Source organism: Oryctolagus cuniculus, chromosome 2 (genome assembly GCF_051225735.1).
Source record: "Oryctolagus cuniculus isolate XC-2025 breed Fujian yellow rabbit chromosome 2, ASM5122573v1, whole genome shotgun sequence".
NCBI lineage: Eukaryota > Metazoa > Chordata > Mammalia > Lagomorpha > Leporidae > Oryctolagus > Oryctolagus cuniculus.
This window is the reverse complement of record NC_142868.1, coordinates 1953584-1966504: the sequence shown is the minus strand read 5'-3', so window position 1 is coordinate 1966504 and position 12921 is coordinate 1953584. Positions and strand designations below refer to the sequence as shown.

General features: G+C 52.9%; 1 protein-coding gene across 3 annotated transcripts in view; it reads right to left on the bottom strand.

The window, feature by feature from the left end:
- Window positions 1–12921, bottom strand: part of HTT (huntingtin) — a 169125-nt gene that overhangs the window by 25974 nt on the left and 130230 nt on the right. For all 3 annotated transcript variants that reach the window (XM_051836726.3, XM_089325101.1, XM_089325102.1), the window contains 6 exons: window positions 10239–10380; window positions 6152–6331; window positions 5855–6031; window positions 5519–5595; window positions 4474–4612; window positions 3659–3781 (listed from right to left, as the gene is read on the bottom strand). In XM_051836726.3, the coding sequence (XP_051692686.3) occupies window positions 3659–3781; window positions 4474–4612; window positions 5519–5595; window positions 5855–6031; window positions 6152–6331; window positions 10239–10380 (838 nt within the window). The remainder of the gene's footprint in view (window positions 1–3658; window positions 3782–4473; window positions 4613–5518; window positions 5596–5854; window positions 6032–6151; window positions 6332–10238; window positions 10381–12921) is intronic.

Sequence of the window (12921 nt, the reverse complement as noted above, 5' to 3'; positions counted from 1 at the left end):
CAGGCGTGCGAAGCAGCTCCTTAACCACCAGGCCAAGCGCTTGCCCTAAATTTATCTTTCAAATCCATTTTCCATGAACTTTTTGAAATATCCCCTTATCTCTGATCTCTTGGACACTTTACTTTTGAAGCAATTATTTTTATCTTTTTAAAGGTTTGTTTATTTGAAAGGCGGAATTTTTTACAGAGACAGAGAGGTCTTCCATCTGCTGGTTCACTCCCCAGGTGGCCACAACAGCTGGAACTGGGTGTTCTGAAGCCGGGAGTTCTTCCAACCTCTCATGTGGACGGCAAGAGCCCACACACTCAGGCCATCTGCCCCCATCCTCCACAGCTTTCCCAGGCACAGTAGCAGGGAGCTGTATCAGAAGTGGAGCAGCTGTGGGATGCTGGTGTTGCAGGCAGTGGCTTTATCCACTGTGCCACAATACTGAGCCCATTATTTTATTTTTTATGCTCTTAAATTTGTTAGAAATAAATTTATTAACTAAATTACAGTATAATTGATAAAAATATAAAAGCAAGGCTAATGTGTCATCCAAAAAAAACATTTCTAAAGTTTGAAAAAAATGGTCAAAAGCAATATAACTAAACGTAGCATATAAATGCAACAATTTTGATTAGAAAAAGAGCATTTTTTATAAAGATTTAGTTATTTATTTGAAAGAGCTACAGAGAGAGAGGAGAGGCAGAGAGAGAGAGAGAGGTCTTCCATCACTCCCCAATTGCCCGCAATGGCCAGAGCTGTGCCGAACTGAAGCCAGGAGCTTTTTCCAGGTATGCCACATGGGAGCAGGGGCCCAAGGACTTGGGCCATCTTTTACCACCTTCCCAGGTCACAGCAGAGAGCAGGTTAGGAAGTGGAGTAGCCAGGACTGGAACCAGCACCCATATGGGATGCCAGAGCCTCAGGCCAGGGCATTAACCCGCTGTGCCACAATGCTGGCCCCAAAAAAGAGCATTTCTTATGTCAATCTGTACTGTATTTTGCCTTTTTCTTTCCTTTTTTTTAAAAGTCATTTAAAATTTCTTGGTCACTGATTTTTTTTTTTTTTTTTTTTTTGACAGGCAGAGTGGACAGTGAGAGAGAGAGAGACAGAGAGAAAGGTCTTCCTTTTGCCGTTGGTTCACCCTCCAATGGCCGCTGCGGCCTGCGCGCTGCGGCTGGCGCACCATGCTGATCCGAAGCCAGGAGCCAGGTACTTCTCCTGGTCTCCCATGGGGTGCAGGGCCCAAGTACTTGGGCCATCCTCCACTGCACTCCCTGGCCACGGCAGAGAGCTGGCCTGGAAGAGGGGCAACCGGGACAGAATCCGGCGCCCCGACCGGGACTAGAACCCGGTGTGCCGGCGCTGCTAGGTGGAGGATTAGCCTAGTGAGCCGCGGCGCCGGTGGTCACTGATTTTTCAAATACAGTTTCAATCTGAGTTTAATATTCAGAAAAGTACATTCCATCATCAGTGTCCAATATTTAACCTTTAAAGCTGTTAAAAGCTCAATTGGTGACTAAATTGGTCACTAAGTAAATTTATCATTCAGTAAATCAGTTTTCACTGCATGGGTCTTAATAGGAACTGAATTTTACAGAGTGACTGTGGCTGATTCCCCTGCTTTTCCCATGTGGCTCTTCTCTTAAATCAGTCAACAATGAACACCTGGCCACATGCTCTGTGTTCCCGGCTGCAGTTTGGAGAACTGGGTGTACCCCAGAGGCCCAGGTGTTACAGCTTTGATCCCCAAGGTCTCATGTTAATGGTTCAAAGATGGACATTTCTGGCTGATGGATCAAGAGTGGGCATTGGGTGGGCCCACTAGGAGATCTCCAGGTCACGTGGGGCTTCCTCTTACAAAGCAGTTCTTGGGGCTGGTTCTATGGTGCAGCGGGTAAAGCCACCATCTGGGGCGCCAGCATCCCATATGGGTGCCAGCTCGAGTCCTGGCTGCTCCACTTCTGATCCAGCTCTCTGCTAATGCACCTGGGAGGGCAGTAGAAGATGGCCCAGGTACTTGGGCCCCTGCAGCCACATAGGAGACGCCGAGGAAACTCCTGGCTTTGGATCAGCCCAGCTCCAGTCACTGCGGCCACTAGGAGTGAACCAGCAGATGGAAGATACACTCCCTCCCTGTGCGTCCTGGCTCACCCCGCCTTCCTCCCCCGCAGGCACCCCCGTTCCAGTAACAAAGGCCCTTGCCCTGCATCCCCACGTTCTTCCCTCCAAGCAGGACCCATCAAGGCAGGGCTGCAACACCCAGTCGCCGCCTGAGAAGGAACTCTGCTAAGGCTGCAGCCGAACAGCTGACAAGGGGGCGGCCTCGCTCCTCGCAGGACCTTCCCAGGGAGCCCAGGATGAGGAAACCACGTGCTGCAAGGCCATCTGATGTCTGGGGAGGGGGGAAGAACCTACCGTATCTAGGGGTGAGGGTAGGGAAGCTGGAAGCGAACCTCATCCATCTAGTGGGGAACAGGGGGGAGGAACCTTGCCGTGGGGGGAGGCGGGGGGGGGGAGGCCCACTTCAGTAGCGAAGGTCCCTTGCAGAGCAGCACGAGCGCATCATTTAGCTCAAGCACTGTCACACCGACGCCGTCCCTGCTTCCCTACCACGAGAACAGCTAGAACGACTGCAGGGGCCGGCGGTGGTGCAGCAGGCACAACAGCTGCCCGCGGTGCCCCCATCCCATAAAGGCACTGGTCCAAGTCCCAGCTGTTCCACTTCCCATCCAGCTCCCTGCTAACGTGCCTGGGTCCCTGCACCTGCGTGGGAGATCTGGCAGGAGCTGCTGGCTCCTGACTTCGGATCAGCCCAGCTCTGGCTATTGTAGCCATCTGGGAAGTGAACCAGAGAATGGAGGACTTTCTCTGCCTCTGCCGCTCAGTAACTCTGCCTTTCAAATAAATAAATGAATCTTTAAAAGAACAAAAAAGACTGACTAATCTAAGGCCACCCACATCTGCTTTACATGTGTGGATTCTACTGTGGCTAAAAAGATATCCCGGCCCCTTCTGGATCAGAGGCCCCTGCATCACAGTCCCCCATGTGCTGCTTGTAGACATCACATGATGATGAATACAGAGTGGGAGAAGGGACCCTACGTCCCCCCCCCGCCGCCATGTGGGAGCTGGGCTCTTTACCTGCCCCCACAATGTGGAAGCTGGGCCCTTCCCCCCTTCCCCCCCATGTGGAAGCTGGGCTTTTACCTGCCCCCACAATGTGGAAGCTGGGCCCTTCACCCCTTCCCCCCCATGTGGAAGCTGGGGCCCTTTATCTCCCTCCCCCCTGCCATGTGGAAGCTGGGTCCTTTACCTCCCCCTCACCATGCGGAAGCTGGGGCTCTCTACCCACCCCCCGCCATGTGGAAGCCGGGCCCTTTACACCCCACCCCGCCATGTGGAAGCTGGGGCTCTCTACCCACCCCCCCGCCATGTGGAAGCTGGGCCCTTCCCCCCCCCCCCGCCATGTGGAAGCTGGGCTCTTTACCCCCTCCCCCCCATGTGGAAGCTGGGCCCTTTACCCCCCCCCCCCACCATGTGGAAGCTGGGCCCTTTACCCCCCCCCACCACCATGTGGAAGCTGGGCCCTTATCCCCTCCCCCGCCATGTGGAGCCAGGGCTCTGCCCTCCCTCCCCGAGTGGAAGCTCCTGTGCCCACTGCCGTCTCACCGGGTCCATCATGAGGGCGTCTATGTCCTCGGCAGGGACCCGATTCAACAACTCTGCACCTTCCAGCAATGCAGAATCCGACCTAGTCCAACACTGGGATTTGACGAGTCGGATGTACCAGTCCTAGGAGGGAGAAAAACGTGGAGAAAGGGAATGTGATGGGTTTCTCTTCTGCCCGGTGACTGGGCTTGGAGCAGCCTTTGCTGGCCGCCCAGGGCTCCAGAACACCAAGCCACAGGGCTTTCTTTTGGACTTGCTGTTAAACACGGGGCGCCCACTCCTTGTTCCCTCTACCTGAGGAACGCCAACAGTTCTGCAACTCAGCTGAGCACTGGGGTGAGCAGCCCCTTCCTGCCTCTCACGGATAAGCCTCTGCCACCCTCCTGGGTGTGTGCTCTGCTCATCTGCTCCTCGGCGTTTGCCAAGGAGAGCTGCGAACACAGGACAGAACCTTTGCTTCCCTATCCCTGGGCTATTGGTGTTTGAAGTCTAAGGACTCTCTCCAAGGCCTGTGCCCACCCCAACCCCTGCCCCGTGAGCAGGGAAGGGAAGATCAAAGGGCAGGGCTGTGGGCAGAGGTGTCGTCACCCGGAGGCAGAAGGCGCAGGGTGAGGGAGGCTGGCGCAGCCTGTGCAGCTGACTCCTCACGCTCTTGCTACAAGACCCTCACGGCCCGGGTGTCTCCAGCCCGCACCCCAGCCAGAGCTGCCAACGTCCTGGGCTGAGCGTCGGCACTCCCGAGGGCAGAGTCTGCAGTGCCACGGCCGGCACCTCCGCGTGCGGCCCACACTTAGACACTGATGTGCCGGACTTACTTTGTCCGGACTCACTGCTTCCAGGGCCATGTGTCCATCGCCATCCAGGGGGTGGGAAGTGACTGGGGGCAAGGGGCTGAGAGAGTCCTGTGCTGTGGAGAGACGAAACCTGTCCAGCAGAGAGTAGAGCCTTTGGTGTCTAAAATCAAACACAAATGAGATATGGCAAAGTTTACTTTTTTTTGGCTTAGTTTCAACTCTGCAAACCAGGATTCCAGAAATATAAATATAAGGAAGAAATGTTAGTGGATTCTTAAAGCCAGATGCAACTTGTTTAAAACTTATTTATCTTCAGAGTTATTTTCTCATCAATATTCAAGCAAGCCATGTTGTAAAACCCACATTGTATGCCTTACTAAGATCAATGACTAATTTCCCAGTAAGATATAATTTACACCAGTTTAGGGCCATTTTATAAAAGGAAAGAATCACCCCACCCAATACAAGAGATCTATGATCTTTTATGATCATCGTCTTCTGGACTGACGGTCTAGGGTCACTCTGATCTTCTACCATCTGTTAGTGGCCGCTTCATAATCCAAATGACAACATAATCTGGCCCTACAAACTGGGAACTCATTCCAACTATGGACTGCCCCCAAACTGTGCCCCAAGTCAAGACTGAAACCACAGCAGAGTAACCACCTTCTCTCGCACACACGCGCTCCCCAGCCCTCGGAGGAAGAAACGCAAAAGTTTCTCTTAACTAATTTGCAGCCATGGACACAGGAATACAGCAGAGATACAAGCATTTCTGATACAGGTTTTTAAGGCTTTGCAAACAAAATGAGCTAGGTACCTGGCTATGACCAGATACAACTCTCACACACCAAGAACTGGGCACTGTCTTTCAGTGCTGCCATCCCCTGCCTCAAACAGCCAACAGCAGTACAAGCACTGCAAGGCGGGACGAGGCTCTACGGCGCACATCTGCCAGCAGCCCTTCTGGGGAGCACACCGCCCACCCGCTGCAGCAATCTGTGCCCATATGAACTTTATATCCTGGGCTATCTGACGCCAGTGCCACCTGTGCGCCCCCCATTACCTCTGTGCGAGCCCACTGCTCTGCAGGTATTCCTGGATCCTGGTCAGTTCTTCCACCGGCAACTGCGCCATGCTGCTCTGAACAGACAAGGACACATTAGTGGGTTTGTAACACATAGGAGCCAAAGTAACCCCACACTCCTCACAGAAAGATAAACAGTGTGTTGACTTGACTATAGCGAGAGCAACTAGGAAAACAGAACAAGGAGGAGATCAGACGCACGCACGCCCCGTTTCGCTACAGCAGTCCTATGGAGACAGGAGCCTGAGAAAGCCCAGCACCCGTCTCGCTCGCCCTGCTAAGTCGTCAGCAGAGCACCACCAGTGTTTTCAGTACCTGTACACTTGCAGCCAGAAGCATTTCCACCCGGCGACAGGCCAGGGTGTCAACCATGCGCGCCAGCACCCGGAACGGGGTGCACAGAAGCCTGTCCACGTACAGCGTGAGCACGGCACCCGACTGGCTCAGGTGGATCCCTTCCAAGCACTGCAGAGTCCTCTTCAGAGTGGTCGGCTGACGGTTGAGCGAGGGAAAGGAACAGCAGCTGAGTATTTGGCCGACTGGGAATGGACACTTCAACATCCCAATGCCCCCTTTTTAAGACGGACCCTAGTTGACAGCAGGAACACTTACGGTGGAAAGATTCTCACAGCGAGACTGGATGGCCTGGATGAAAAGGCCGCTGGCTGCGGAATTGCGATGAACGGCGCTAATGAAGTCCTGCACGGGAGGCTCATGGGACAGGAGGATCAGGTCCTGGATGTGATTCACGATGAGCCACGTCAGGTGCTCCGAGTCGTGGAGGTTCTGACACTGGGGAACAACACCATGCACGATTCGTGCTGCGGGCCAGGGCTGTGGCCCAGCAGCTCAAGCGGCTGCCTGCAATGTCAGCATCCCACGTAAGCGCTGGTTCACGTCCCGGCTGCCCCACTTCTCATCCAATGGAAGATGGCCCAAGCACTTCAAACCCTGCACCCATGTGGGAAATACAGATGGAGCTCCTGGCTCCTGGCTTCCGCCTGGTCCAGAACTGACCGTCATGGCCATTTGGGGAGTGAACCAGCTGATGAAGATCTCTATCTGTCTCTCCCTTTCTCTGTCGCTTTCATCTTCATTTTCAAGTAGACAAGAAGGGGACAGATACTAATGCCATAGAAAAGGCAGAAGGGCAGGAGAAAACAAATTCCAAATACAAACCTGAGTGAAAATACAGTGTTGAACTCAAAGAACGGAGGGCAGGCAACGATTCACAGAGTCCGTTCCTGTCAGCCACACGCCGTGGCAGAGACCACGCACAGTCAAAACCCACTGGGCAGGTCCAGCTCCCCAAGGGCAGCCACAAAGACAGGAGGAAAAGATGTGCTCCTATTCCATGGGGAGGGCTACGGGCAGTGTGGCCCACAGGCAGTGCAGGCGTGAGCAGCGTGGCACCACCTGGCAAGCCACCAGCCAGGAGCACAATGCTTGGGAGCAAGACTTCCTGTCCAGGGCACTTTCTACTCTCCTCTGGGCTCCAGGGGGCCCTCCCAGGGGAATTCCCCAGTTACCTTCCACTCGGAAACTTCAGTGGAGGAAGGAACGCACTGTGAGAGTGCGTCCTGACAGAATGAACAGATGAACAGACCTTTCTAGTACACGGATTTTAGGTGAGCACATTTCCTCTAAGAATTGTAAGGAAATGAGAAATACTTTGAAACACATGCAGGGGGTTGGCAACGTGGCACAGTGGGTTAAGTTTCTGCCTGTAGCGCCGGCACCCCTGGTTCTAGTCCCGGTTGGGGCACTGGATTCTGTCCCGCTTGCTCCTCTTCCAGTCCAGCTCTCTGCTGTGGCCCAGGAGGGCAGTGGAGGATGGCCCAAGTGCTTGGGCCCTGCACCCGCATGGGAGACCAGGAGAAGCACCTGGCTCCTGGCTTTGGATTGGCCCAGCTCCGGCCATCGCAGCATCGGGGAGTGAACAAGCCGGTGGAAGAGCTCTCTGTCTCTCTGTAACTCTGACTCTCAAATAAATAAATAAATCTTTAAAGGAAAAAGCACACATATGGCCTCTTCATCTTGATTCATAATCCTTCTAAGAGAAACTATAAAAATCATCAGTTCTGGCTGGCGCCACGGCTCACTAGGCTAATCCTCCACCTGCGGCGCTGGCACCCCGGGTTCTAGTCCCGGTCGGGGCACCGGATTCTGTCCAGGTTGCTCCTCTTTCAGTCCAGCTCTCTGCTGTGGCCCGGGAAGGCAGTGGAGGATGGCTCAGGTCCTTGGGCCCTGCACCTGCATGGGAGAGCAGGAGGAAGCACCTGGCTCCTGGCTTCAGATCAGCACAGCGCGCCAGCCAGCGTGCTGGCCGTAGTGGCCACTTGGGGGGTGAACCAACGGAAAAAGGAAGACCTTTCTCTCTCTCTCTCTCACTGTCTAACTCTGCCTGTCAAAAAAATAAAAAATAAATTTAAAAAAACATCAGTTCCTTGACACCTGGTTAATAATTAATATTTCTAATTTGTATTACTTGACAGTATTAATCTACAAAATTAATTATCTTCTACTTCTATTTTTTTAAAAGATTTACTTATTTATTTGAAAGGCAGAGTTACAGAGAGGCAGAGGGAGGGAGAGAGAGAGAGAGAGAGAGGGAGAGAGGGAGGGAGGGAGGGAGGGAGGGAGGGAGGGAGGGAGGCGGAGAAGGAGGCGGAGAGGGAGAGGGAGAGAAGTCTTCCATCCACTGGTTCACTCCCCAAATGGCCACAACAGCCAGAGATGGGCTGATCTGAAGCCAGGAGCCAGGAGCTTCTTCCCGGTCTCCCATGTGGGTGCAGGGGCCCAAGGACTTGGGCCATCTCCCACTGCTTTCCCAGGCCACAGCAGAGAGCTGGATTGGAAGTAGAGCAGCCAGGAATCAAATCAATACCCATATGGGATGCCAGCACTACAGGTGCAGGCTTTACCCACTATGGCACAGTCTGGCCCCTCTGCTTCTGTTTCTACAAAAAACTTTATGTATTACTTCTTAAAAATGGAACAAAAAGAAAAAGTTCCAACATCAAAAATGTGAAGCAAAAAATGAATATTAATAAATTGCTACCAGGCCTGGAATCGTGATGTAGCAGGTAAACCCACTGTCTAGGATGCCACTATCCCAGAAAAGCACCAGCTCAGGTCCCAGCTGCTCCACTTTCAATCCAGCTCTCTCCTGGTGCACCTGGGAAAGGGGTGGAAGGTGGCCTGAACTTGGCCCCCACCCGTGTGGGAGACTCCGATGAAGCTTCTAGGGCTTCTAGGTGGGCCTCAGAGTACCCAGGTCTGCTGTTATGGCCATTTGGGAAGTGAAACAGTGGTTAGAAGATCTCTTTATAATTCTGGCTTTTGCCAAATAAATAAATAAATCTTAAAAAAAATAAATTGCTATTACCACAAAAAGTTCTGTATAACATCTAGTTTGAAGAAGTCTACTTCCTCTTCTGATGCAGAATATTTAACACTGTCTCCCATTGCAACAATGTGTGTAAGATACTTAGCTCACAGTAAAAAAAAATGTACACACTATCACATGGGTATGGGAAAAACAGTCTAGACCAAAATGTAACTGCTGGTCATCTTTGAGTATTATGATTGCAGATTTGTGTGTGTGTGTGTGTTTACTAATTTGATTTTTGTAAATTATCCACGGTAAACATATGATACTAGTTTCATGGTTATAAACTGGTATTCAATGGAGCCAGCATTGTGGCACAGCAGGTTAGTTCACTGCCTGTAACCAGTGAGTGCCAGTTCGAGTCCCGGCTGCTCCACTTCTGATCCAGCTCTCTGCTGTGGCCTAGGAAAGCAGCAGAAGATGGCCCAGGCCCTTGGGCCCCTGCACCCACGTGGGAGACCCAGAAGAAGCTCCTGGCTTCAGCCTTTCCAGCCCCAGCCACTGCAGTCATCTGGGGAGTGAACCAGTCAACAGAAGACCACTCTCTGTAATTCTGTCTTTCAAATAAATAAATAAATCTTAAAAACTATTCAAATAATTTAAATAATTTTTAAATAAGCTTAAAAATCAGAACCCTACAACAGTCAAATATCTTTAAGATTACTTGTGGCTGGCGCCGCGGCTCACTAGGCTAATCCTCCACCTGCGGTGCCAGCTCACCGGGTTCTAGTCCCGGTCAGGGCACCGGATTCTGTCCCAGTTGCCCCTCTTCCAGTCCAGCTCTCTGCTGTGGCCAGGGAGTGCAGTGGAGGATGGCCCAAGTGCTTGGGCCCTGCACCCGCACGGAAGACCAGGAGAAGCACCTGGCTCCTGGCTTCAGATCAGTGCGGTGCGCTGGCTGCAGCACGCCGGCCGCAGCGGCCACCGGAGGGTGAACCAATGGTAAAAGGAAGACCTTTCTTTCTGTCTCTCTCTCTTACTGTCCACTCTGTCAAAAAAAAAAAAAAAAAAAAAAAGTTTCTTGCTATTCTATTGCTTCTCTGCACTTAACACAAAGTCCAGCCAGATGTACGGCCCAGAGTAGCTCGTGACTGTCTGCAGGAGTGGGAGCCTGGATGCAGGCGCTGGAAGGCAAGGCTCCCCGGAGGATCGGCAGGGCGGGACTCAACAAGTGCCAGCAGTCTGGATTGGACGGAGCCAGCAGGATGGGGGCAGCCTGGGCTCCTGAGGGTCCACGTGAGCATCATCAACACGCAGTGCTTCCCAGCGCCCCCGCCCCTGCCCCCCCACAGGCCTTTTCACACTTACGACATAATCACAGAAGAGAATGAGGGCCCCTCTTCGAACTATTTCTCTGTTGCACATTCCAAGTCTGGCTGCCACGGTGGGATCCTCCTCCTCTCCAGGCATCTGTGGACTAAACAACTTCGTGCTGGACAGACTGTGTCTCCTGCAAGGAACGAGAGGCGCTGACGGTGTTTCTGGCACCGCAGTGGCCTCACACATGAAGTTCATCAGGGGGTTATGTTTAATCCCAGCTCTAAGACCTCAGGGGTGGCTACGCGGCCCAGTGGTTAAGACACTGGTTGGTCCACCAGGATCCCACACCAAAGTACCTGCGTAGAGTCCAGGCTCCTCGCCCAGTCCGCATGTCCTGCTACTAACATGCGTACCGGGAGGCAACAGGTGGCACGTTGTGTGGTGAGGTCCCCGTCGACCACACGAAGCACCTGGACTGAGTTCCTGGTTCCTGGCTTTGGTGTGTCCCTGTGTGCCATGGGCAGTAAACCAGCAGGTGGGCTCTCTCTCTGCCTCTCCTCCTCCCCCTCCCACCCTCTCATCTTTCAAATAAATAAATAAGAAAGTCTCCATCTACCATGACAGTTGTCAACAGAGCAGAAAGAAAACTTGTAGGTTTTGACATTTTACCATTCATCTTCCTGCAAAATGTCATCACTGTAACCAGGCCCACACAGCGTGCTGGTGTGGAAGCACTGTTTAAAATCATTTTCATTTACTGATCTACTTACTTATTGGAGACAGAAATTGTCTTCCATCTGCTGGTTCGCTCCCCAAGCACCACAGTGACTGAGGCCACAGCTGGGACCAGACCTGGATCCTGGCCTCCGGTGGGCGCAGGGACTCCGCTGCTGCCTCCCAGGTGCCCTTCAGCAGGAAGCTGCCGTGGGAGCGGGGCCAGGACTGAGACAGGCAGCGTCCTGACTGCGAGGCCAAATGCTCCTCTCTGACCTTTTCCAAGAGGTGGGAATCCTGCTTGTGAACTGTGAGACTCTGGATTCGAGCCCAACACCCAGCACTGCTCCCTCTGACCCCGGGATGTCTGGGGTAACACCCTGCATGGCAACAAGATCTGTGCCATCTGCTGCCAGGCAAGGGAAATGGAGCAAGGTCACGTCAGGTCAGCAGTATTCTGAGGCATGCCTGGTCTGGCAAGGGAGGACGGAGAGGGAAGCAGGAGGGACGTCTCTAACAGCCAGACAGCAACTTCACAGCTGCCAGGCCTACCAGAAAAAGGACAGTGGCTCTGTTTTCTAGTTCATACTTCCAGTGATGCACTTTCGTTATTCTGGAAACACTGTGCTGGTGCACCCTACAAATGCTAGGCCTCTGCCCAGCACTCCCACACTGAACAGCGACTTCAGCGTAGCTACTCTTATGCTACCTTTATTAAATTCGTCTTTATGAGACTTAAGCATAGTTGGGTGCAAAAGCCACTGACTCATTAGTTTTATTTCAGGACAGCAGAGTGGCCAGTATGAAAGGTCAGTGAGGGGTCAAGAGACGCTGCCCCGCTGCCAACCACGCGCAGCTGCCCAATTCCAGACCCCACTCACTCTGGGCTTAGTTCTTTTAAAACGTATTATCTACTCGAAGCACCTCTGTTACTCAAAGGCTTCTGACACAACCTCAGAATAAGCAGGCACATCTGTCAGACAGGAGTGAGCCGTCTAGAAAGGAAAGCCCAAGTTGGCGGAGAACACAGAGGAGGCAGCAGCCTGCGTGGGGACAGCAGGGCCCACGGCGCTCAGAACAGGGAACAGGGTCTGTGCCGCGAAAGGGCAACTCGGCCGCCGACACGAAGCAGCTCCCAAGGCAGTTTGTAAGTGCAGTGACTGAGTCAGCTGTTATATCTCTGGTTCAGACAAGTGAGGCGAAAGGTCTGCAGGTGACACAGCGTGACGCCTCTGCAGGCTGTCTCACGTGCTTTCGGGTGCTGAAGTCCTCTCCCCCCACCACCCTAAGCAAGGAGGGAGAGGCCCCTCTCTGACCCCAGCAGAAGCGCACGCACAGGAGCTCGCCTGGCACTGCAGGGCCGCTCTACGCAGGCAGAGAAAACACACAAGACCCACACGGAAGGGAAGGAAGGCAGAGAAGTCTGCTCAGGGATCCTGTGCTCGCACACAGAGGATCCTACAGAATTACAAAAAGCATGCAGGAACTAATTACAGCCTTGCCACCCACCACAGAGCAGAGGGAAAGGTTGGTGAGAAGAGGTACTGAGACTTAACCCGAACCAAGACTAGCCAGGAAGGTTCCCATGAGGAAGCTAGACGGAGCTAAGATCAGGAAGTGACAGATTTCCCATCTTTATTCATACCCAAAGAGAAATCAACAAACTGTAAATTCAACTCTAAAAATCTAGCAATGCAGAACAACAAATGTCTACGACCCAGAACCGACCCACTCTTGCCAACTCCAGACGCTCCTTTTCTCTGTAAGCTTGGCTCTGTCACTGGGCCATCGTATCACCACTTTTCCTGTAACTCCATTTCCCCTGCAGCTAATCTCCTCTTAAAAACTGTACAGTCGGGGCCGGCACTGAGGCATACGGTGCCGGCATCCCATATGGGTGTTAGTTCAAGACCCAGCTGCTCCACTTCCGATCCAGCTCTCTGCTGTGGCCTGGGAAAGCAGAAGATGGCCCAAGTCCTTGGGCCCCTACAACCATGTGGGAGTCCTGGAGGAGGCT